General features: G+C 42.8%; 1 protein-coding gene across 3 annotated transcripts in view; it reads left to right on the forward strand.

The window, feature by feature from the left end:
• The window catches only part of AFF1 (ALF transcription elongation factor 1), a 123,311-nt gene that overhangs the window by 35,111 nt on the left and 66,218 nt on the right, over positions 1 to 21,982 (forward strand). For all 3 annotated transcript variants that reach the window (XM_068402819.1, XM_068402822.1, XM_068402820.1), the window contains 2 exons: positions 18,326 to 18,446; positions 18,995 to 19,930. In XM_068402819.1, coding sequence (XP_068258920.1) covers positions 18,326 to 18,446; positions 18,995 to 19,930 — 1,057 coding nt within the window. The remainder of the gene's footprint in view (positions 1 to 18,325; positions 18,447 to 18,994; positions 19,931 to 21,982) is intronic.

The raw sequence follows: 21,982 nt of genomic DNA on the forward strand, positions 1-21,982 counted from the left end.
AGGCACGAGCAACGATGCTGTGTTTAGAGAGGAACTCATCCAGCACATTGGTGTCTTCCCCAGCTTCACCCAAACTCGTGGCAGGCAGTCAACTCCTCCATTGCTTACTCCATGTCATCCCATCTCTGGTTGTGCCAGCTGTCCTCTTGGGACCCTGCATGAGAGGAGAGTGTCTCTGTTGATCCATGAGCGCTGCCTGCCCTTTGTGGGCTGCTTCACAGGGGCTCTGCCTGACAGGCATCTGCTGGTGCCACTCCTGTGGTTGCATTACGTTTGGTTGCTCAATTGTTTAACAAAGTGCTTTTAATGGAAATGTAAAACCGGATAGAAATACAAAGCCTAATGGAATAATCTCTTAATTGCAGTGCTATAAATGACTGTTCAGCACATGATTACTGTACTTGCGGGGGGGACAGTGTGGAGGAAAGAATATTGAATGAAAGACACTAAACACTTCAGCTGCTAAGAACGACGATTTATTGCCAGTCTGAGCATCAGGCTAAGCAGGGGAAATAAACTGACAATAGTAAGTGCTTTTGGAGGTAGAAATTGCCTCATTCAGGGTATTCACTGTGTGGGACATGTAAATTCTATCAGGATAAATGGACAAAGAGCGATTAATTAATAGTGGCGAGATACTCATGCATGCACTGTCCTTAGGCAACCCAGAAAAAGTATTAATCAGCACATTGCCCAATTATTGGCAGATAACTCCTGGTATGTAGTAGTTTGCCATTTCAGCTAGAAACTGCATTGTCCCTCTGTCTCCCTCTAAAAATCATGGCTTTTGCTGTGCTACGTGGTTCACAAAAAATACCTGATGTTTTTAGGCAGCAAAGGAGATGTGCTCAAAGGTACATTGATGTTATTGTGTTTTGGTATTGCTGCAAGGCTTTCAAGACACATTAGTGTCCTTACAGAAGCTGTGTCCGTCTTTTGGATATCTCACCCAGGTTAGGCAGCAGCAGGTAAAAAAAAAAATTAGCTCGGTATTGAGCTGGCAGTTGATTTGGTGTACAGCTGTGTGCCCTCCACAACAGCGCAGGGTTATCAGGGAATATGTGCTCCAAGAGCACATGCTGCTCAGGGAGGCAAGGTGTTCTGAAAGTGGCCTTGCTGGTTCCCACCAGCACTCCCCTTTCCCACAGTTTATTGTGTGGTTTCCTCATGCTGCTTAAGAATAAGGACGCCTGACTTCACCTGCTTGCAGAAGCCCCTCTGTCGCTCAAGCCTTTCTTTGCACGTTTGGGACATCCTACGTGCCTGTTGGACTCTTTGGTGCACACAGACACAAACCAAGTGCCATGCCCGCACCAAGCAAGTTGGAGAGATTTCCAGTGTTTGTAGTGGGTCTCCGTGCTGCCAAACCCACGCTGCTGTCCCGTGGGAACCGGACCTGGCTGTTGCTTTTGATCTGAGCCAGTGTGATGTTCCCACTGCCTGCACGCAAGTGTTGCTAACGATGGGAAAGCTGATCAGTTAGCTGTTTTTCATCTGGCTTCTGACACCAAGGGAAAGATAGGAGCTTTTCAAATAGAGGTTCAGATGATGCAAGGAAAATGATTTTTTTTTTTTGAGTTGGAAAATTAGAAAGGTGTTGAATAAATGTATTCAGAATTGAAGGGAAAAAGTATTTGTAGCTTTTTTATTATTCTCTTGAAGGAGTAGCTTTTTGTAGTTGCTAGAAGTAATAGCTTGTATAAAATGAACTGCGTGTAAATATTTTTAAAAAGCAGGAAAAAGGAAAGATAAGGTACTTCAGAGTGTATTTTGGAGTGGCATATGCTTTGCAATGTGCATTAGGCATGCATCGGTACCTGCCTAATGCACCCTGTCATGGATTATTGCTCTTGCATAGTTTGAACGCTTTCCAGCTCCTTTTGAATGATAATGAGATGCTTTGTTATATAGACATCAGGCTAATGATTTCAATGCAGTTTGAAACTCCAGCATAGAGCGGTGCTCAGATATGGAGCATGTGTGCCTCTTAATAAAATTGAACAACAGTTACAAACCATAGGAAAATTAGCAGGTGCCTTGTGTGTTGTAGATGGAAAAATTAGGAAATACTTTTGGAATAATTATAGTCTGGCAGAAACTACAGGAAAGATTTTTAAATAGGCTTTTCAGCATATAAACAGATCTTTTCTACAAACATTGCTAATCTCCTTCTGTTCCTGCTTAGTCCTTGCTATGCAGATAAGACTTGTCCAACCTGTTACTCAGTACATGCTGTTATGTAAGTGGAATACTCAAAAGAATAGGGAACCTTTTCATTTGTGCATGATTTGCTTGCTGCTAATTCCTATGAAAGTATGAAAGAAGTTCTTTAATTTTTTCTTAATCTCAAAGTAGTTACAGTACTGTCCTGTTCCTGTTCATAGCATGTTAGGTCTGCCTTAGCCAATTGTTTGGGAAGGATTTTACACAGAGTATGTTTCACAAAAAATATTATACATTTGCTCATGTGTTTAATAGGTTGCCAGGGGGTTAAAGATTCAGGAGGCAGAATTGCACGTATTTGTGAGACAGTTTCAAATGCTCATATTTGTAGGTTTTGCTTTTGTTATGCTTCATAGCAAATCAACCCACTGATAGTATTTGATGTCTAGTGTATTCTTTAAACAACTTCAGATTTGCAGTCACAGAAGGAACAAATGCGAAGGCTGATGTTACATCCCTTTTTACGTTGGGCTTTATTTGCATTAAGCTGTAGGGCTTCAGGAGTACACGTTAGCCCACAGCTAGGATGGTAGCAGAGGGCAGAAAGGAGGACCCTTCTGACTGCGCAGGAAATAACAAGGTGAAAGGCTCTTAGGCTTTGCAGCAGTCTCGCTGCCAGCCTTACAAACTGTCTGACAGCATTTAGGAAAGGCTGAGTGAAATGAGGCCTTTGAAAAACATATGGGTTTTTTGGAAGTGTTTAAAGGAACAGGCTTACATGCTTTGCAATGGTACGGATGGCTCTGTTGCCTCGAGAGGAGAATTGACAAAAGATAAGTTTTGATGTATGTGCGTGTATTTGTGCGTCATGCCAAGCAAGATGAAGTAGTGCTGAAGCTGGTGCTCCACCCGCATGAGATGGTGTGGGGAGCCTGCAGGGGCTCTGTGTGGAGAGATGGTGCTAAAGTGGAGCTGCATGTGAAATGAGGATGTGATGCACTGTGTGGCAATACACGTGTTGTGTGGCACCTGTGGAGCACATGGCATTGCGGCTGATGCACTTATGAGCTGCTTGGCAGAGCATGGACAAGGTCAGCTGGTAGCAGGCTCCTGCGGAAAACTAGTGACGTATTCACTCAGCTGGATGTGCAGGGATGTTAGCTATGTGACAGGAGATTTAAAATGCACACACGTGAAGCAGCTGCTCACTAAACATTTCAGTTTCTTTTCTTAGAAACTATGTATCTTGTTAAAATTCTTCTTTGCTATAGTGGAGAACAATACTTTTTTTTAATAGCATTTAGGAAGCCAGTTGTATAAAAGCAGTGAACAAAAGGCATGTCCGCTTGAACAATTTTAATGTAGTCTTAAAGTAGGAAATTTATTGCATTTGGCTTGTTGCACCTGCAGTAAGCGTTTATGTATACTTAAAGAACTGAGGTAGCAGAATAGATTGTAAGACATGAATCCTTGATTTAACTTGCAGAATGATTCCACATGGAAAATTAAACATTGTTTTTTTTCTCAAGTGTAATAGCTGATATCATCTAGATTTTTTTTTTTCTTTGCTGTAACCTACTTTTTTATTAAGACCTTTTAACTGAGATAGTTCTTTGAAAGGCTTTATCATTTTTATGAGGACCCTGGGGAAACAGTAAATGGATTGGGGGGAACCACTGGCTTTGCTTTACTGAGTACTTCTGTGGTAGGTTGGGAATAAAATGTTCGGACAGTTGCCTGTGAAGGAAATAGGTCTAAGCAATCACAGTTTTCATTTCTCGCAATCAGTAAGACGGAAATTGTGTGAGTTAAAATCTTGTAATTGTGTGGAAAAAAGGGAATTAAATAGGTCCGGGGAAATTAATATTAAAGGCAAAAACTGTTTTTCTTGATCCCTTGATTATTTGGCTCTTTCCTAACCAGTACTAGTTTGCAACAGCCTTTTTACCTAATCTCTCAGATCTCCAAGATACGTCAGTAAAAGATTGGTTTGGTGCCTATTTTAAACAAATAGAAACCTCATTTCATCTTTACATTCTATTTTTTTGTAGATTGCTCCTGCGAATGTACAGTTCTCTTGCTGCCTTTAAACCTATTACCAATAAATTGATTGTACTGAACAACAATAGCAACAAAAAAGGTATTTCAAAGCAAAAGGAAATGCACAGGTAGGACAGGTCTTATACAGGGTAGAATGTAGGTTTTACTGTATGCATTTTCCCAGGCAAACCTGTAACAGTTCATCTGAGGTGCTGGATTTCTGCTGCTGAGAGGAGGAATTCAGGGGCAGATGGGTACAATGGGAGATTTCATGCAGCACTTCACTGAAGAATGCCTTCAGATCGAATTGGCAGCAGCTGATAACCACTCCTGTCTACTCAAGTATGCCTTATCAGTGTTAGAAAACAGTGATATTTTGCCAGTGGTGGGTGAGTTGATAAAACATTACAGTCATGGCCTCTGTGTTTTCGCTGGGGAACACCTTCTCCCTGTGCTGGGCAGTTGTGCACACACGTGCATGCAGTGAAGGACTGTCCCTGCTCCAAAAGGCTTGCTGCTTACCACGTAGTAGTTACCCTGTTCCTGTGCTCATATGACTGACTTAAAGAGCCGTAACAGAAAGATTTGGTATAGAGATAATAGCTGAAGCTGTGCACTGAAGTGCAGAGGGCTAGAGGATCTGGCTGGGCTTAACAAAACTTGAGTTTTGGCACTCTTCCACCGATTTTACTTCAGTCACATCATTTTCCCGAGCTGGGGTTTGTAAGCTAACACTTGAGTTACATTTACTTACGTGTCTCAGGCTGACTCAAACAACTGGGAGAAGTGCACGATTGTTTTTATTGTGAGTAGCACGTAGATAATCAAGAGGGAGAAACATTGTGGGAGGGGATAGTGCTGCAAGGCAGTCTGTTCCTGAGTGGTGAGAGTTGTTCTGGGTGCTGTAATCCTGGTGAAGAGCAGCTGGGTCTAATGGGTGTACTCATCTTCTTTTTATTATTGCTCTCGTACTGTCTGAACACTGACTTATCCAAACAAATTGGCACTGTGCTGCTCTAACATGGCCACATTTGAGTTCATTTATACATTCTTAATTCATGGCAGTTGCTGAGTGCTTTACCTCTGTTTTCATCAAGGGGAAAAAATCCACCTTGCAGCAAGCTCCAGGTGCTGCAGAGGCAGGGGTAAGTACTACTGAAACAGTTACTTAAACAGCAGCTGACACGCAGTAGCTTGTTACCCTGCTGCCAGCACGCCTGCGCTTGCCCTGTGGCGAGTTAGGAATAATACAAGGTTGCTTTTGTTGATGGCAGACTGTATGACCGCCTTTGACTTTTAAATCCATAAAAATGGGAAAAGGTCACTTCTGAGAAGAAGTAGATCTTGATCTTGTCTTCAGGATGGGTTTGCATGTGAAACAGTGGGTTTAAAAGCTGAACTCTGGCTATGGGAAGATTTATCTTAACTGCGGTAAGTTTTTAGCAAAATCAGACTGTAGGTAGCACACGTAAGTAGCAGAGTGGTTACTTTTTCAGAAGGCTAGGTACTATTACAACAGTTCTTTTGCAACCCTGGGTTACCACGGTACATCTGGGGTTACTTAAACACACACTTTCCCTAGTGAATTTGATCCTAGGTCACTTCCTTTTAAAGTTACTTTGCATCTATGTTGTATTGTAATGTTTAGACTGAGTGGAGCAAGATCAGCCCTGGAAAGTGACTGCACCTTGTGTGCATGTGTTTTTTCAACGGTCTCTATCTTCCTCTTCCGTATCTGAGGAAATCAAAATGAGAGTACATAATTAGAGATAATTTCTCTCTTGCCCATGACACTTTTTTGGAGGGTTTCTCAGTGTCTGGCATTGTTCTGGAAAGAGAAACCCTGGAGAAAATTCCATGACTTATTTCTCGCTGTCTTTTTCCTCTCTTATTTCCTTGTTATTTCCTCGCATCATTTTTGCATTAATTCTACAGAGGCATGAGTGACATTCAGTGAGGGCTTTGTGACAATTTTTTTTCATGTGTAATATTTCGTAGAAGTCTGGGCTTTGATCTAGAAATGTGTCACAGTTCTTACATGGGGAGCTCTGCTAGCTTTAGGAAGGCAAGTAAAAATATGTTCATCTTCTTGGGTGTAAGTGCTAGTAAGATTGTTGTCCTAGCATGCGTGGCACTTGGTAGGTAAAAACACAAAAAAGGAATAGCTGTTTTTTGTGGTAAAGGTGACTCGTAGGCTTTTAGGGATATCTTTCCACAGCTATGGATAGTATGTCATTCATAACTGCAGAAAGCTTGCTTCTGGGGCGTAGCTTTATATGAGATGTCATTGTATGTGCTTGTGAAGTGTTTGATCAGAAATGACCCTCTATGGACAGTATTTTAAATGCAAAATTGATTGCACTTTCTGTATGAAAGTCCTTATTCTGCACTCATTTTTCATAGAACTCTCTTGAAGGGAAAAAAAAGTAAATGGAATTCTTGTGTTGATTGTTATACTATGCTCTACTGAAAAAAAAAAAATCTTTGTTTTGTGTTTTGTTATCTTAGAATAATGAGCACATGTTAGAGTTTCTTTTAAAAAAAGAAAAACAATGTCAGCTCACAAAATGTGTTTTTTCAGGATAGGAAAAGGGAAAGGAGAAGAATGAAAGGATATAAAGCCATCCACCAAGTACATGCTCCTGTATAAACTAAACAAACCTATGTCTTTTACCTGCTTGCCCACTTGCCAGAATCTGCCTGTTTCTGGCTGTTTCTAGGCAATCCAAATGAATGTCTAAGCAACATAGTATATGCAAAGCATCCTGAGTTACTACAGTGTCTGTGCATAGCAATTTCCAAGATGTTTACAGCCATCAGGTATGTCAGAGAAAAGTTCTGTTCTGATCATGTGAAAAGCGTTTTGTGGCCTTGAACCAACAATGTTTCCTGATTGGTGCCACTCAGCTGCCCTTAGCTTGATTCAACCAGGCAGCTTGTGTCTTTTGGTCATTTGGTGGACCTGCTGGGCCTTAGAAGGAAGACGAAATGTTGCTGATGCTTGCTCTGTCATGTAGAGGCACTCGAGAGGATGGTGTGAATGCAGATGCTCTAGGCTGTGTTATTCAGCATGGCTGTTCTCATTGGAAAATAAGCTAACATGGAAGGAGTTTGCCTCAGCACAGGTGAACCATCAGGAAGATAACAGCCAAGGCTTGTCAGAATGGGGCCTAAGCTAATGCAAGATGACACCATGACAAATCCAGAAGAAAGAAGAATGATAGATGAAAACTAAAATGTGATCCTGCAGTCACTGTGGTGATGGATGGTGCTTAATGAAGGCTATGCTAGGAGTCTTCTAAGAAGTCCTTTCTAAATACCTTGTGAACTTGCATGCTGAAGCAGGTTTGGAGGGGGAAAGAAGTGCTTAGAAATGGTGTGAGTGTAGGACCACTTGAAAGAAGACAAGTAGAATGGAGTGGGATAAGAAAGTGAATTAGCTGCATGACCGCTGTGGGGGCAGGAAGAAGAACAGAGTGGCTGGCCTTTGAAATCTGTTTTTCCTGTGCTTTGACGGTAGATGTTTTCTCTCTGAGCTAAACTTCCAAGCAGACTCAAAGTTTACATTCTGGTAGAAATGCTACACCCCATATGTTTGTTGATAGTGCCAAGGCCTTGTATTTACTTCCAGCAGCCTTTGATCTGGGAAGGCATGATGTAAGTACCTTTGAAGGGTAAATGTCTTTTCTGTTTGTGCGATCGTTTCCTCAGGCCTTTTTGCAGATAGGTCTTGGGGTGATTGTGGGTGACTCAGAGTCCCCTCCCTGTCAGAGCAGGATCTGCTCAGCAGGGAATGCTGTTTCTCCAAACAGACTGATTCTCAGACAAAGCCAGGATGTAACATGCAGTTGGAGGGATCTAGGTGTGCATTTCTCAAAGTGCCAGCTGAGCTTAACCAGATTGGTCTTGGGTCTGAGCGCACTGCTGTGGGAGCACCCCTGGAGGCACTGGGGTCTGTGTGAAAATGTTTGCTCAGCTGTGCAACAGAGGAGTGTAACTGTGTTAGTGGCAGACTGAAGTCTTCCATTTTTATACAGAGAGTGAAGTTTAGAATAACTCATTCTTCACTATTGCCTCTGCAAAGTAACCCCAGTCATTTGGGCATGTGTTTATCTGCATCCTGACCAGGCCTTTTGATCCTTGCTGGTGAAGTGAGAAGAGACACAGGTGGACTCCTCTTGCCTGCAAAAACTGCTCATGTGTAAGCTCAGTCTTGACACAGTTGGGTTACCACAACCAAGGCTGCTTGGCTTGCAGCTATGAGGGGGCTCTCAGAGCCCAGGGAGTAGTCCTGCAGCTTTGTCTGAATCTTTCTGTGCATACTCAGTTACTGAAATAGCACTCAAGTTGCAGATCTTTACTCACTACCGAAAAAGAGGTATGTGCCTTCAGGGCTAAAAGGCAGTCGGACCACTCACTTGGCTTGGGGAAATGCTGAGACGTGTGCCTGATGAATTAGGCTGCTGTATACAGAACGCCTATTCTCTAAGAGGCGAAGTAGTCAGGATTTTTCATTGCACGTACCTGGTGATTTAAATTTTTCACATTTCCTCCTTTGCCTGCCACATCCAGATCAAACAAAACCTTAAATTCATCATTGTTCCAACGCCTTGTCTGCTGTCCTTGTAATTACACTTCACACATCTACACCTTCTTAGAAGCCCTCCTAGTATATTTGCATTTAGATGGAGAATGACAGCTTCCGTGTTCCCCGTGTAACTTATAATTAACACCTTTTCTGACAACGTTCTATTAACATCAGTGTACATGGGGTGAGGTTGAAAGGCTGGGTTTCTTTAGAGACTTCATTTCTGCAGCATCACGAATGGAGAGGCTGCTTCTTGGTTTGTTCAGGTGCTTCGGCTATGGCAACATAGTTAAGTGCTGTTACTGAAGATGACTAAGTGAAGAACTGAAGTAATTGTCACATTTTTCCAAATTTTCTAAGTTGCGGCTGTTAAGCGAGACTGGCCCTCAGCATGAACTCCTGCTTTTTGTTGGGAGCATCTTTCTGCTAACAGTCTCTGACTGCTTGTGTGCTGTATTCTTTCCTCTTGGGGTTCAGCACTTTGGGAGGGGGTTGGTTGTTTGTGTTACAGATTTGTCGTGAGGCTTTCTTGCCTCTTGCCATCAAAAGCTTTCTGCTCTTAGGGTAAATGGTGTGTCTGTGGAGACTGAGGAATGGTTGACTCGGGTATGAGAGCTCCCATCACTGTGGAGGAGAGGAGGAATAGGATGCCCTGCTGCTTAGCGGAGCACCACAGCGTGGAGCACTCCTGTTGGAAGCATTTTTGGCTGGAAAGCGTCACCTTTTTTGAAAGTATCCGTGGCCTGTCTAGTGTGACATTGCTATAATGGCTTTCATTTACAACTAAGTAAAAGTTAGATTTAAACATTTCAGTGCGTGAGGGAAAATCCAAGTCATTCCATTTGTTTGCCTTTTTTGGGTAAGCAGAGAAGAGGTGGTTGCCATCAATTTGCATCTTTTTGCAAATCTTTTTCCTCTTTTGAGCCTTCAGTGGTTTGTAGACCATAGGCTGAAAAATGCTGCTCCAAATGCTGGGGTGTGTTTTTAAGTGCATAGTCATTTGAGGATTTGGAGGTTTTAGGCTCAGTTCTGTGAAGGGTTTGTCATGTTTGAAGAACATCTGAGAGTTCCCAATTCCTGCCAAAGTCCCTGGGCACTGCAGGGGCTCATCTCTTTTCAGGAAGTGTTCAGGCTTACTCCTGGGAACTGCTTGATGAAGAAAGGCCTATTGATGCCGAAAGGAAGCAAAACCCTTTTAATGGCTGAGTAGTGAATATATTTTTAAACTTGGCAACAGCAATAGGAAATGAATAAGTAAGAATCTGAACCCAAAGATTACTGTGGAAGAGGCAGAGTAAGAAGATGCTTAATGTTACCTAGGTAGAACTGACATTTTTCTAGCAAAAGCCAACTTAGCTTCTACTTAAGCATTCAGGCAGTTCCCTGCTGCCTGTTATAACATCCCAGCCATTCTCCACTTCAATTTTTTGGTGTAACCTAGAGGACTGTGCATTTAAGACATAGGAGGAGATGTATTCAGCATCACTTTTTCATATGGTGTGAAGGAAAGCTTGCAGCAGTACTGGATTTTCTTGGAACATTATTTTTGTTCAAAAATATTTGCCAGGAGGCTTCTTACAATCATCATGGAAGTACAAATGGGCTGTGAGGCCTTGATCTCTTGCTCGGGGTCTAATGCTGCTATCGTACAGTCAGTAAACAGGGCTGGATAAACTTGATGGGTTGAAGGTGCTAGAGGAAGCAAAAACTTGAAAAACAAATTCCAGCTCCTATATCTCCAGTGTGAAGATATGTATTTTTTAAAAGCATGTACCAAAGCCAGTTGATGATGCTGCAGAAAATAATTGACTAACTACCATCTGTTGCACTTATGCTATATGTTTTCCTCTTGTCATTTGTTTCTGTTCAAACTATGTACGTTCTGTGAAATAGTGTTTGATGTGAAACAGAACTTAAAAATGTCCAGCAAGTCACAACTTGATGGTTTCCATAAAAGAAAGGAAGCAGAGATTGGGACGAGGCATTTTTGATGCTGTGTGGCATTAACTTTAATGTTGTCCTTTCATCTGCTTGTCCTAACAGTCACTGCCAGGCAAGCTGCTTAGGTGATGCAGCGTGAGAGCTGAGCACACCTGTGAGGCTCGGTAACTTTCTGTGCCATGCGTTTATCCACGTTTCTTTTCAAGCTGATGGGCTCGTGAATGAAACTGCATATTTAATCTTTGTAGATGTAATCCTGGCTGTATAAATTGGTGTTGATTCTTCTATGGAGACTTTAGAGCAGCAGAGCCAGGGCACTGCAGCAAAGCTGTTACAGTGCATCCGTGTGATTTCTGTTTAATCTTTTTTGGGGGTGATGTGACTTGCCTTGAAATTAAACAAGATATGTCTCTCAATCTTGAGAAATCTTCATCAGCAGCTTCTCATGATAAAAGAGAGTCCATTTTAATGACAAAACAGCTTCAATAAATGTGTGATTTCCTGCAGTTGTACTGAAAGGAAATGTTCTCTCTTAATGTTTTGGAGGAAGAAGTTCTGCGCGTTCAGAAGGAAGTGAGTGTTGTGTGTTTGCTTTTTAGCCTTTCTCCACCCCCTTCCCTGCTGCTGGAATAATTCCTTTTGGGAGCCAGCAACAGATCTTATTACAATTAAAACTGGAGCAGATGTTTATTTTCATTTCATTTGCATTCGGAGAACACACAGCACGGGAGGAGAGGCAGAATTTCTTCCTGTACCAGTCTATTTTTTGAAAATGTTGTCATGGGCTGGATTGTCACATATCGGCATTTGAAACTGTGTAGTAAGGATTGTCATGTCACTGAGAGTGGCTTCAGAGCACGTTGGTATTTTCATGGCTCCTGTTACAGACCCAAGCCTGGATGATGTCATGGTGCGTACTTTGCTCAACTTGCTGAACCAGGTCTCGTACTACTGGAGCCAGCAGGCTACCTTCTCCGGCATGGGCTGCTTTGAGCCTAGGAGTATTTTACTGTTTCAGTGTGTAGCAAAGCATGATTTGGGGTTTTTGGTGTGGGGCAGGGGGGATTTGTGCTTGTGTTTACTTCTTGTGGAGCATGTTTAAACATGATCAAGACTGAACTAATATTTCAGGGCAGACATTCAGTCCCATCTGCCTGTTTGAACATATACGGTATGTGGGTTTTCCTGGTGATGTGTCAAGTGTAGCCCAGCTGTAGAGAGTGCAGTGCTATTTTTAACTCTCTAATTTTGAACTGCTTCCCCCCTGAAGATGGACGGGCTGGGACCATGGAGTCTTCCAGTTCCCAGGCTCCCATGTGCTTGGCATGTTGATGCTAAGCCTGGAGATCCAGTTTCCCAAGGCATTTCCACAAATCGGTAAGGAAGAGTTTGGGGATCGTTTTGGTTTTGAGGTTTTCTTGGGTACCCATTCTAGGAAAATCTAAATATCAAAGCTGCTAATCCGGAGAGGTTCCTGAAGAACAGGAGCTGGGGTTCACCCTGCAGCTTTGGCAATAGTGAGGTTAGGACTCCGTCCGTGCATGTGCAAGGGACAGCTTGCTGGAGCCTGGCAGGTGACTTTGTTGCATGGGTTTCCTCTGATGGCACCTGGCAGGCCATGGAGACCTCCTCTTCTCTTGGCATGGGTCCACACAGGGCCTGAGCTGACTGTGGTTCTCCATTGCTTTCTGCCTGCCTTCCTAACACTTACTTTGTGGAAACTGTGCAGTGTTATGAGTTACAGCATAGCCCAGGTTTTCAAACGCTTTAAAGAGCATATTGACGAATACCCTAAATGGCCAGATTAATGGTGGACAGAAACAGTGTCTCCACAGATGTTGGGACTGGGATAACTACAGGCTTATATTTAAAAAGTGGACATTTCAGTAGACAGCAGACGCTTCTGCTCTGGATTAGGAATGCCATCTAGTGCAATACAACTTTTTTTTAAATAAAAGCCCCCCAGTATGAGATGAGGCAGTATGTGTGGAAACTTGACCCTTGCATGATAAAATATACAAATTAAAATGAGTTTTAGCTGTTGTCTTCAGGTAGTTTAAGGTCTTGTCTGTAACTTAGAGAAGGGAGGGCAGGAAGGCTCTCAACTGCATGACCAAATAAGTAGCTACTCAGGGTTTATCCCCTTATCCCTCTGCTTTTAAAACTCTACCTCCTTCTGTGCACTGAAATTGGAGGAAAACTTGGAACAAAAATTGGTTAGATCTGTTTCAGAAAGGGAGGCAGAGGGTGGATGGTGATCCTGAACAGCAAAACAGAGGGGAATGACCCCTTGCCTGGCTGAACGAGTAATCAGCTGTGCGTGGCCAGCAGCTTGGGCCACTGGTCACCACGACAGCACGAAGAGGTCTGCAGCAGTAACAACGCATGACTAACCTTGCAGAGCAGTGCTGGGTAGTCCTGTACGTGTGAGAGCACCGGTGCCCACTGGGCTGTCCCGGAGCAGGCACATTCGTCTTCTTCTAAACCTGCAGGAACTAGCGTTATGGCAGAAAGGCGGTGTCCCTTCCCCTCCCCTCCGTCCCTCCTGTCTTTCTCTTCACACGCTCTTTGAAAAGAATTTATTGCTGGGAAGAGAGCTTGGGGTCAAGGAAGGTTCAGGGGAAGAAAAGGCCTTTAGAGGTACTACAGCTGCTGTTTTTGCAGCAAGCGGCGTGTAAGATGTTTTACGTTTAGTGTTGGGATACGTATAGGAAGGATAGCTACTTCTCATCGTAAACATTCTTGTTGAAAGACACACAAGTTACAGTTGTTTAGGGTTTTCCTTTTGTTTGAATGTAATCAGAACCTCTGAGCAAAACAGTTTGATTGCTCTGAATTTGGATGCTCGCCAGCCTAGAAATAGAGGGATATCCGTAATCCACATGGACATAGCACAGTATTTTAGTAGAAAACAATTTGCAGGATCATAATATGTGGCTTGTTTTTTTTTGTGTTGGTTTTTTTTTTATTATTTTTTATTTTTTTAATTGCTGCTGTTAGGTTTTTAAACTACTTGCAAGTTTTGGGCTTCTCTTGCTCTAAGCTGAGATCTAGTGAGGCGTTTACAGCAAGGCATATAATGTAAAACAAGAACCCTGATCAGCCAGCGCTGACAGCAGATTTTATCCTGGGAGAACAAATAAAAATAGCTCGTGAGGCTTTCCCCGGTTCTTCCAACTGATATTCTGCTTGCCTCCTTTCCAGTAAATTTTTGCTCGTGCATGTATGTGCACATACATGTTCTGTTTTGTCTTAATAATTAGGACTTGATGTTATCATTAAGAGAGTTTGTGGTAAAGAGGATGAAATGTATGAGTAGTAATATTGTGCTAATGCTTTGGTTTATGATTACATTTATGAACTCAAATAAACTTTTAATATTTGAGAGTTGCTTGGTTTTACGGAGGGGGGTTGTGTTTTTTTTGGTTTTGTTTTTGTTTTTTTGAAAGGTGCAGAAGCTGAACCTTGTCAGCTGATGTATAGTGTCCAAATGATGACTTCCCTTTATTTTGCTGGAGGTTTGCTCGTATTTACCCAAGGTCAGGGCTGTTTTACATGACTGAAGAATGCACTCTCATTGCCCAACACGAAGTCCATTGAAACTGATAAGATTTTTTTTGCCTATTTCAGTGGGCTTTGGCTCACCCTCCTGCTATACAAGTTGGAACAACCGAACAAAACACAAAACCTCTCGGTCAGAATTTCCACTTGTTTGTTTTGCGGCAGTCTCACTGTGGAGTGATTCAACCTCTCAGTGCTCTTCCAGCCAGGGAGATACACATGTGGTTATGCTGATATTTGTGGATCATCACTAATGCTTTTCAGTCTTGGTTTACTGCTGATAGTGGTATGCTGGTTTGTATTTCCCTGCAAGAATAGTAATCTGAATAGCTTATGGCTCCCGCCCTTTTTACCCAGCCACCATAGGAAAAAACCTTTACTAAGTCATGTTCTGTATAGGTTTGTCATACAAAGGGAGAACATGGGTGAACATGTGGATCCCCACTGACTTCCCATGTCAGCCATCTGGCATGTGGAAATGATACCCAGCTTGTTAACTGGATCCATCTAAAGTAGTGCGTGTGTTTTTTGTTTGTTTAAGAAAGTTGATCTACATTATCTCCTTGCTAATAAATCTTATGTGAAGAAGCTGATCAGGGGAGCAAATTTGAGATTGCTGCTGAAAGCTAGGACAAGCAGGGGGTAGTGAAGTCATTACAGGACAGGATGCGTGACTCTAGTAGCATGCGGAGGCTGCTACTCCAAGTCCTCAGTGCTTTATAGGAATGGCCACTACTACAGTAGTGCACCTTGAAAGATCTCAAGTATTCAATTACTATTGCATGTGCCTTACCAAATAATAATGCAGATTATAAAGTGAGGTGGTATGCTTTAGTAGTGATATTAGAGTTTCTGAAAGGTAACTGAGGTTGTTAGGTTGGGAATGGGTCTGTTAGAAGTTACTCTCTTAGTCTTGACAGTGTTCCCCAAGAGTCTTATGTTCAACCTCATGGCTTTTATGTCTGTCTTCCAAAAGAGTCAAATAATCTCTTACCTGGGAAGATAAAATGAGACTGGCTCATTTTAAAATCATCTGTTTTAAAAAGAGATGGGTTGGCTGTGACTTTTGTCCTTATGTATAGTTTAGATGAGCATTTTAAACTGCTTTCATTTCTTATTATCTTGGGCTTCAGTGGAGAGCTAAGCTCAACAGCTTCTCTCCGGGAGGCCTGGATCTGAAGTGTGCTGCAACAATCTGTGAATTGCAGTAGTGAAGTCTGTTTTGGGGAAAGCTAGCACGATATCTGCCTGTGCTGTGTACTCCAGCCAATACCATGAGTAATTTAGTAAGTACTAGGGAGAAAACAAACAAACAGTAAGTATGTATATTTAATGTTGCAGTTGTAGTACTGTGTGGGTCTGAGTGCTTGGCATTCGTGGTGTGCATCAAGACAGAAATAGTAACAGGGCAGGCTGAGATGTTGGCAGCGTTGTGCACACCAAAACGTGTACTTGTATCAGAAGACAAGAAGCAAGAGAGGGAGCTTTGCTCTGTTTAACACAGTTGTCATACTTGTACAAAGTAGATCCCCTTTGTGCCTTTTAATTTCCTCTATGCCCCTTTGCCTATCAAATGATGAAAATTACGGCTGAAAAACGACAGGGAAAAACATGACTGGGAAGACAGCAGATGCTCAAGGCGAAGGAGTTAAAACTATCTTAAAATTGTCTTTTTGTACCTTTCAGTATTGCACTGAATACTGTTGTTCGGCTCAAAAACATACTTGGTGGTAGCTTCAAAAGGAAAAAGTCAAGGTGGGTAGGGGAGAGCTGGAGCTGAGCACCTGGTTGCAGTAAGAGTCTTGATTGGTCTGAACACATCAGAAGAGCTCCTTGCACGAGAGCATATAATTTGTTAACAAGTATTAACAAATATTTGGAAGATATTGGCTGCAAGGCAAAGAGGTTGGAAAATGGCAGGAAGCGAGGGTTGCCAGAAAGGGCAGTGGTTTTGTTTCTTTGCCCTCCCCACTGTGTTGGCTTGAGTGCTTGTGCAGCAATTGGGGAAATGGACTGGGGACTGGTGAGGGAAGAGGAGCTGATTGAGCCAGGTTAAATTGTGCCCATCAAAAAAGTAAAAGAAGTTTGTTCTACAGTTGGCGTCAGTGTTCCTGACACTGGGCCATCGAGTCACAGACTGGTGAAGAGGAGGTTTCAGAGATCTCCTTCGTGCTAAATGCCGGCATCTTAGCTGTTAAAACCATCTTTTGTGGTTTTTCCATGCTTGCTGTTAAGGGATTTTTTTTTGATGTTTATATAAAGGATATTTACAGAATCATTTTTTACTTTCTGGAATGTTTGGAAAACGGTATTTCATTCAGTAAAAATTTTCCAGGTAACTTGAACACATATGTTTAAAAAATGCTATCAACTTGAAACGCATTCACTTAAAAAATCATTCACACGCATACAATTTCAAGTAGTAGATGTAGCCAAGATTGCTTCTGGTTTGCCTTATAATTCCTCCTAATTTTTTCTCTTCTGCAGTTCGTATCTCCAATATGTGGCTGCCCAAAGCTTTCCTGGCACACACGGGGCAACTCCCCAACTAACTGATTATGGATATGAAATGCTCACATGCAAAATGACGTCAGATGCACAGAAGAAATGCTTGTATTATATATTGTTTGTAACAGGATTGTGTATATTTATTGAATCAGTGATCTGTGATTCCTTTTTTAAAAAAATTTTTAAAATTGCATCGTTTGCAGAAGTGGAGTACATAGAGCTTACTGGAAACTTCTGGTTTTCTATGTTTGGAAACAGTACAGGACTAACAAAGTTGGAAACTATTTTAAACGTGCACAGTCTAACCCCTGAATATGTTTTTCTGTCTTAGTGTGGCACAAGTACATCCTCGCTGCAGTTCCATATATGGAAATTTGCCATCAGACAGCATTGTTTTCCAGAGCTCACACTGAGTCAGGAAACCCCCTCTGCAGTAGCCAGACCTCTTGGCTAACTGTTAGAGCAAAGCCGGTCCTCTACCCCTGCTTTATGGATGATTAAACTTTCAGTAGGTGATTATGTGTGTGGTATTTGAGAAGATGTCACTGGTGGGGAAGACAAGGCTCTTCCCTTCCAAACTGGGGCACTTAAGAAGTTGAGTTTATGAAGAATAATATAGGAATTGTATGTATGCAGTAGACTGTGCAGTAGAGTAGAAATATGAGAGGAGACAAATACCTGCATCCACATACTATGCCTGCTTGCTTTTTCTTCCAAAATGTCCATAAATATTAAAGCAATAGATTCCCTTATTTTGCAGTAGTATTTCACAGAGGACGTGTAGTTTAAAGGATCTGGTTTTCCATGAAGTCATCCTGCTGTGCATGTGATACTGCTTTATAGCTGTTTTGGTGTGGGGCTGGTAGAATTGAGGGCATGCACATGTGGTTGAGGAGGAACAGGGGGATTCAACCTGGTGTTTTCCAAATTTCTGAGACCTTCTTTTTAAATACATTTATGTGATTGCTTTGAATGCAACTACATGGTTTGCCAGGTAAGCAGCATTCCAAACGTCCGTTTAAAGTAGAGGGTAAGTTTTCAAGCCTGTTTATAAAGTAGGCAAGTTCCATCTCTGAAAGTGGCAACTCCTTCAAAATAGTGGATTCCTTTTTACTCTCATGTGAAGAGTTGGGGCAGAAGTCTGGAGAACAAGAATGATACTTTTCACATCAATCACTGCAACGGGATTTGCCAGCTCATGTGCTTACCACCCACATTGACTTCTTCTCAATTAGTGTTTCACAATTAAATGGATTGATAGTTTTTCCCTTCCTACACTTCTTGATGTGTGGTATCAGGAGTAGAAATCACTGAGAAAGATGCATGCTGTACCTTGTATGTTACATTACTATGCAGTACTGCAAATACTTGACATAACTATAGCTATATCTGCCCTGTGGATTTCAAAATTACTTTCATGCTGGACGTATGCCATTGTCTGAATACCACAGTTTCTAAACAAAGCAGATACTTCTTGAGAACAGTGGTGTCAAGTGTTAACCATCCTTTCTCTCTTTTCTAAAGCTTGTACAACGAGGACAGAAACTTGCTGCGTATGCGAGAGAAAGAGAGGCGGAATCAGGAGGCTCTGCAGGAGAAAGACAGGCGCCCCAAGAAGACTCCCCTCTTTGCAGAACCCTACAAGGTAATGGTGGGGGGGGGTGTGTGGTGGAGGGAGAGGAGGAAAGAGGGTTGGGGTGGAAGAGGAGAGCTGTGGCCTCTGCATACGGTATAGTGAACTTGAGCATGATACGTGCAAGCGCAGCATCTCCCCATCTGCTTAACTTAAATTCATCAGAGCATGTGCTTAAAGCTCTGTAGGTGGTGCAAGTGCAGTACAGACTTTGGGTAGGGCAGATTCATTTGGGGGCCTCCTGTAGTCTGAGAGTTTGAGGAGCTTGGCTGCCTGTCTGTCTGCAGCTGTGGTTGAAACAAATCGGTCTGATGTTAGTGTTCCTGAAGACTGCAGGCACACCTGCAATCTTGGCTCAGAAGAACGAATACTGACTAGAACAGTCTCACTTGCTTTGGAGAGACTGCATGCAGGATCAAGATGAGCTTGTATAACTTCACTTGTGGTGATGCATGGTGATTAAAATAAGATCCTGAAGAATGTCTCTTCTTGAGCTGGATCTCTTGGGGTGAAGGGGTCCGTGCTTTTTAAATTTGCCCCTCTCTGTTCTTCTGTTGCAGACTAATAAAGAAGATGAGTTGTCAAGCCGAATTCAGAACATGCTGGGCAATTATGAGGAGGTCAAGGAGCTTATGAGCCACAAATCCCATCAGAATCTCATAGGGATTCGAAACAGTGTTGCTCCTCTGATCCCACAAGGAAAGCCTTATCACCCATACTTCCCTGAAAAGACCAGCCATACATTACCATCTTCATTCCACTGCACAACCCGCCATCCACCCATGGGACCTACGGTTGTAGCTCCTCCCCCTCCAAGCCACTCCATTCACTACCAAAAGGCACAATCAAGAACAGAACCAGCTTCAGGTTTGCACACCAAGAATCACAGCTTGTCCAATGGTCAGAGCCAGGTTCAAGAACACAGTCGTGGTGGCCAGGAAAATCATGCAGGGTTTCATCACAAGAGAAATGACAGGCGTGTGGTTGGTGAAGGTCGTGCTAATGAACTGCAGCCCTCCCTTTCGGCACTTTCTCCGCCCTCCCTTTTGGCACTTTCTCCATTGCTAGCATCTTTACCTTCTCCAGTGGCACCCCTGTCACCTCTACATTCCAGCCAGCATGTCAATTCCAGGTCACAGAACAGCAGCAAAAGTCACGGAGCGACCTATAGTCAAACAAAATCATCTCAGGACCTAGTGACGGGATCACAGGAGAAGGAAAGTCGGGACAGCTCAGCCGTTAACCTGACCAGCACCACTCAGCCTTCCTCTCAGACTTTTCCCCCACCTTTGCCATCAAAAATCAGTGCAATGCAGCAGAAACCAACTGCCTATGTCAGACCAATGGATGGCCAAGATCAGGCACCAGTTGAATCACCGGAGCTCAAACCTCTTCTGGAGGAATACCACGGAGAACCCTATGAAAAAATCTCAGATTTGAAGGCAAATGCCAAAGCCAAACTATCCAAATTGGAAATCCCTTCTGAGCCCATAGAGGTGAGTGCAATTGTTGGGGGGCTCTGTTGCCAGCAGGGTAAGTTCAACTGTGGGAGAACAGGTCATCAAGGGGCAGAGACTACCAGAAGCAATGATGGCTGTGCATGTGTTATCATCATTTAGAAGATGCATTTTGAGGTTGGCTTTTGCTGACCTGCATGAGGTGTCTGTTTGGATGGTGAAAATCCAACGTTTGCCATGATTCTGTGTTTTCTCTCAGTGAGGCTGAAGCAGGTTGTATGGTTAGAGAGACTGCTTCTGTTGTGATGATTTTTGTTTTGCCTGTGAGGATTGTTGAAAAGGAGAAAGGGGAAATAATATGCTGAGAAGGTCAAGTGGTGATGTACCTGCAGTTAGTACATGCAGAGTGAGTGCTGGTGGGTAGAGGCCCCAAATCCTCACTGAATATTGGGACAGCTGACTGTGCAGGGAGTTCTGTGGTCACCTAGTAGGTTGAAGATTTTGAGGCTTTGTGATAAGTGACTGCGAACACCACAGGGTTCTCTTAAGTGAGTTTGTAAGATCTCACTATAGACCCTCAGGAAAGTATTAATGTGAACAAAAAATGTTCTGTAGATTCCTGCCGGATGTATTCAGCCTGGCTTCCTCGGGAAGTGTGACACGATTCTGTCTCCTGTTTCATCAAATGCCTTTTGAGCGAGTAAATTTAGTGCAGAGGTAGAATTCTCAATTATAAGCAGGATCCTAAAAGTTCTGTAAAATTTTGCATTCAAGCAAAGAAGATACCCTCTTTCCTGTCCCAACTATCAGCAAAACGAGCAGAACTCTGCTATGTGTTTGTTCTCATCAGCAGAAGGCAGCCTCGGCAGCAAGCTCGAGCATACCTTCCTTCTAGGCACTACACTTGTTTCTCTGGCAAGGACTGAGAGGGATGTTGCAAAAGATGTGGGATGGGAAGCTGCAGCTGTTGCAGTGAAGAGGTGGTAGTTGGGCCAAAACCCAAAATGTGTTGCATGTGAACCTTTGGTTATTCCTGCTCATCTGGGAACAGCTTCTTCCTAATATGTATTATTTTCTTGAGGGGAAAACAATAGCTTCTTCATTTGCCCACATTTAAAAATGAATAATGTTTTGGGGCTTAGATTTCCATCTTCCATTAGAATCTGCAGTTTCAATCTTCAGTTAGGTTTCTGTCTTCATGTGCTCTTTCATCTTTCATTCTGTTCTTTTGGTCATTTTCATGGATTGCTCTTTTCCAGATTGAGACATTTCAATTGGTTGCAGCAAGGTTGAGTGCAGGGCTGCAGATTAGCAGGTGCAATTCAGAACACGATGCTGTTGCTCTTGTACTACTTAAGTGGCCCTCTTGCTAGAGGGAAGAAAACTTCTGAGAATATGGATGATTTTTGTATAGTTCTCCCTTGGTTAGAGATCATATGCAGTGTGTGTGGTAGAGACTGGTGCAGTTGAGCTGGGTTAGATTAGTCTGTTCTAGCTTTCACTTAAGAGAAAAAGGAAAGGGCAGCAGTCAGAGTGGTTGGGAAACCTTTTCCAGAGATTTCAGAAAACATCTCTCATCTAAGTTTGGTCCCTGCTGTGAAGTCCAGTGGCTTCACCAGGAGCAGATGTGTTTTTTAGGAGACTATTAGGAAACTTTAGGGGAAGGGGATGGCTGGAAATATACTTGCTTCTTAACCAGGCAGTTATGAAGTGGTTCTTTCCTTTATAATTATTCTGACACAGGAAGATTCCTTGTGGTACTCCATCTGGTTTTGCTGACCCCAAGACCACCTATCTGATTTGACATATGTGATGGAGGCAGAAGCGTTGGATTTCTCACATGTGTGCTGTAGGTTAAAGCAGCTTGACACTCACACTGGTAAAGCAGTGGGAGAGGAGGAGCAGCGTTGTTGTATGTGTGGTGTTCAGCAAATGCATGCTCTTTTTTATTGTGCCCTTCGAAGCCTGTTGTTTCAGCTTTGCTAAGGGACCAGCACACTGATTCTGCCTGCCTTGTGGCTCAGCCCCCCGCAAGTTCATAGGCACTTGATTCCCAGGTACGTTTGGCAGTTTTACCATGCTCATCCTTCA

Source organism: Nyctibius grandis, chromosome 6, assembly GCF_013368605.1.
Source record: "Nyctibius grandis isolate bNycGra1 chromosome 6, bNycGra1.pri, whole genome shotgun sequence".
Lineage (NCBI taxonomy): Eukaryota > Metazoa > Chordata > Aves > Nyctibiiformes > Nyctibiidae > Nyctibius > Nyctibius grandis.